This window comes from Barbus barbus, assembly GCF_936440315.1.
Source record: "Barbus barbus genome assembly, chromosome: 50".
Lineage (NCBI taxonomy): Eukaryota > Metazoa > Chordata > Actinopteri > Cypriniformes > Cyprinidae > Barbus > Barbus barbus.
Window position 1 is genome coordinate 17,185,177 of NC_136728.1, and position 4,469 is coordinate 17,189,645.

The 4,469-nt window shown below is 34.0% G+C and overlaps 1 protein-coding gene across 1 annotated transcript in view; it reads right to left on the reverse strand.

Annotated features, from left to right (window-relative positions):
- Positions 1–1,026, reverse strand: part of LOC306868442 (diacylglycerol kinase zeta-like) — a 28,126-nt gene extending 27,100 nt beyond the window's left edge. The window contains exon 1 of the mRNA XM_079414606.1: positions 233–1,026. Coding sequence (XP_079270732.1) covers positions 233–432 — 200 coding nt within the window. The 5' untranslated portion in view covers positions 433–1,026. The remainder of the gene's footprint in view (positions 1–232) is intronic.
- Between the last annotated feature and the right edge of the window lie 3,443 nt (positions 1,027–4,469).

The window sequence follows — 4,469 nt, forward strand, 5'->3', positions numbered from 1 at the left end:
ATAAAATAGACATTTTTGGCCTTAAGAGTTGGTCGAAAAATGCTTAAAAACTGTTGAGAGTCCATAAAATAAATTAAAAATAGCCTACAAATAAAATGATATAATAAAATATGATATAATATATAATAAATAAAAATTTTAAAGTAAAAAAAAGCAGAATTTCAAACTTCAGACATGCTGTTCCAGTCACGAATGTTTGGAGCAAAGCGAAGAGCTCAAACATCTCACCCACCTTCTACCAAAGATCCGCAGTCCAGAGAAGCTCTTGGTGTTGTTGGGACAAGGTTGAGCTGCAGGGGTTGTGATGGACAGGTCCGAACAAGACGAGGAGGCTGAATCTTGACCTCCGGGGTCTTCGCCGTCCAAGAGAGCGTCCAGGGGTCGGGACAGACCCTCCACCTCTCCCTCAGGGTGCCAATTCGACTGCTCCATCTTAGATGTGCAACCTGACTTCACCTGTCACAACTTCAGACACGACGGTCACAGGAAGCCAGTCCATCAAAGTCTCCATAGCAGACGAAAAAAGAAACAATGTAAGGGAAACTTTTGAAGCCGTGGTTCAGAAGTGGAAGTGCTTTCCACACAGTTCACTTCAGTACAGCTTAGTCAGGCAATTGTGCAGAACGCACAGCACCAGGAAGTAGATCTCAAAGTGTGGGTACAGCTTTGACAGATAACGTCCCTGCTTTTCTTGTCCATGAGCTGCAGCCAGTCGACTTCCTCCTCCTTCGCAGCTCACCTACTGCAGCTCAGCTGTTTGTTTGGCAAGAAGCTTCCCTCCAAGCAAACTCTCTCTCTCTATTGTTTCACTTTCTCCACTTGCACCGAGCATGTGCGTGCATTCCAGGAAGTGTCAAACAGGTGTAGGACTCCTAGACGTGTGGCTACCTGCCCCTCATGCCGAGAGTTTTACCGGCCCTCTACTGCTGTGCCAGGCTGACTGAATCGTTCACGTTCAAACACACACTTTTATCAGGTCTTCTCTCTCTAACACCTCCCCCGTAACACATTCTCCCTTCACTGGTCCAGGTTAGGACAGGAGTGTGTCACCATCTATTGGTATATCAAGGGAACTGGTGAACGATTCGGTGGTAAACCACCACAGGAAGCCGTCGTCAGTGCACACAAATTCAAATCGCACCTTGCGTTGATGCTATTGCATAATACGCTTCTACTCGGGGAGGAAGGTTGTTATGATTACATCTTCAAACATAAAGGGTCAAAGTGCAGAAGGAGAGTATGACAGGAGTTTTTCGGCGTTATATCGTCAGAGTGGGTGGTTTTGTTCACATCGGACTAAGTCATCACTGTGTTTCTGCAGTACTGTTCTAACTCTGGAACAGAAGAGTGGATAAGGTTTCCCTCCCACTCAGGCTTTACATAAAGACGGGTGGAGTGAGGCCCACGCTGCGCTCACTACGATATGCAGGGACTACATCCAGGCATCGGCTCACACACATACAAATGGTCTTGAGCTGCAACTGCATTTCTGTTTCCGTTCAGTTATTTCATCTAAAATGGATGAAATGCAAACTTTATAGCGTTCATTGGTGGCTCAACTGTCATCAGCTGTCTAAATATGTTTGGATTTAAACATCTAGTTTGATCATGAAATGGACTGGTAAAGTGTAATGGCAAGAAAACCCAATACTAAAACCACATTTGTGAATCGTACTAAGCCTGCTAAGAACATAAGCATGATAATATTTCAGTGTTGTTAAAAGTGAATCTAAAACTATTCCAAACATTTTCTGTAATTGACATAAAGCCCAAATAAATTAAATTATATAAACTTTAGGCCTAGATGAAGAAGTAAAAATGAGAAATGCTGCTTTGGCAGTTAACTGTAAGTTGAATTTAATATACAAAAATTACTAAAATTGAAATAAAAAGAAATTAAATCTATATGCAAATATTCAGTAAAAAAAGTCAAAAGGACAAAATTACTAAAAGTGCTCAAATTAAAAAATATAAATTAAAAATCAATATAAACATAAAATAAACATGTAAATAAAATAGGGCTGTCATTGTCATGTCAAAAGAAATGATAAAAATAAACACACACACACACACACACACACATATATATATATATATATATATATATATATATATATATATATATATATATATATATATATATATATATATATGATTTATATTGTATAGAAATATGTTACATATTTCTTAAATATATACATATATGTGTGTATTTATTATATACATATAAATATACACACACAGTACACACACATATATTATGTAAACAAACTTTTATTTTGGATGTGATTAATCATGATTAATTGATTTGACAGCCATAAAATAAAAATGAATAACTATAAAAATAAAAGCTATTAAATATTCTCGAATACTATAATTTTATACAACTAATATTAAAATAACACTGCCAGATTTCAGCCAAAAAAATCAAAAAGTAAAAATACAAATAGAAATATGTATTAAGAAATATATTTCTGTATAAAGATATATTTTTGCATTGAGATTATATGACAGTTAAACACATTTCCACCAAAATCCTCTTTCTTGTCTCATTCTCCTTACATAATACACTATATGTATATATATATATATATATATATATACATACACACACACACTGTGTATATATACAGTATATATTAGTTATATATATATAATATAACTAATTATTAATATGACTAATTATTAAATTACAATATAACTAATTATATTTAATATTACTAATTATATATATATATATATATATATATATAACTAAACTAAAATAAAAATTCTCAACACTGTTTCAACATTACAAAATAAAATTAAAAACATCGCTTGAAATCAAAAGTTCAGAAGTGACCATATTTTACCTCTTTGTCAGCATAATATGATACATAATATATTATATATTATTTATCATTTATTGAAGTATTGAAGCCTTTTAAATTATATGAATTTAATTTATGCCCAAATGATTGTTTCCAGACAGGGTTTAATTACTCTATAGTAATTAAAAGAGAATTCCAAACCAAAAGTAAAAAATCTGGATCAAGTAAAGAGATTTTTTTTTTCTAGGGTGAAATATAATTTAGAGATGCTCTGTTTGAGGTTCACTTTAACTGTGGTAAGAAAGTTATGCAGAAAGAGTGGCTGCAATATTCCTATGGAATGCTGTGTGAAGGACGCTGCAGTGTTAACTTTGTCCTAGTTCCTGTGAGGTCAAAGTTCACCACATTTCACACAAGTTCCGATCTCCACCTGCAGCAGAGGACAAGAGAAGAGCTCTTCTGCTATGCACCATCCACGATGAGATGATATTCATAAGCACATGGATGTAATCCCCTCCTACACACTGGGTTCTGTTAGATAACATACTGGGCTGCTCAGGTAGGGAAAATAGACAAAAAGTGGGAGGAAAGAAAGAAAGAAAGTTAGGTGATACCTAGAGACAAAAAATAGCTGGAAATAAGGAAGGGATGGGAAAAAAGTAGAATGATAAAAAAAATAAAGAATATACAAAATATATTATATAATAGTGCATTATATAATAAATGTACAGAAACTACATCCTTACTACTTCTGAGGGAGAGGGTGTATGTCTGAAATCTCGTTTAACCGCAGCAGTAATCAGTCTAATCTGAGGATTCATTTGGTTAAGTGAACACAGAAACAACACGTCATGTGAAGAATTTCTTGTCAGTTAATTTGATTGCAGCCAAATCTGAGATTAAAACCCTGGTGACACCTCACAGAGCTGGTGTTTCCTAAAAGGCATCGGCCGTTTCACCAAACAACTCTGTCAGTGTTATTTTTAAATTGCTATTGATACCAAACAATGGGGGAGCTATATGTTACACACCGTCACACATATGTTGTAAAGCGCTGTTGCACAATATGACATTTAGAATAGCTCCAGGGAATTTAAGGGCATTGGGGGGCATTCTGTATAAAGGGGGCTTGGAACACACGGGTCACATTATATATATATATATAGAGAGAGAGAGAGAGATACTGTAACACAATGCATTCTAATGTGTATTTGTGATTGTGATTGTGATTGTAAGCAAATATTGAAATTTTAAGATCAATTAGTAGGTTGTATTCAATGCAGCTTCAATGTAAAAACATATACAGATAAGTATCGATTAGGTAGCACATAAATATAAATCATTGTAAAAATGTAACAAAATACCCCAATGTACATAACTGATACAACAGTAATATAAAAAAACTGAATTAAAAAATCTATTATATTAAGATTTATAATTTGCATATTATGTTATGCAAATTATAAAGTGGGTCATGCAAAAAAATAAAACAAATTACAAATTTTTTATTGTAAAAGTAGTACCTTCTTAAAGAGAATATAGATTCAGGTTGAAATTATTCTTTATTCCCAAAAAATATTTTTACAGCATTTTATATTAAAATGTACATTTGACACTAACATACACTACATTTTTGAAAGAAGTCTCTTCTGCTCACCA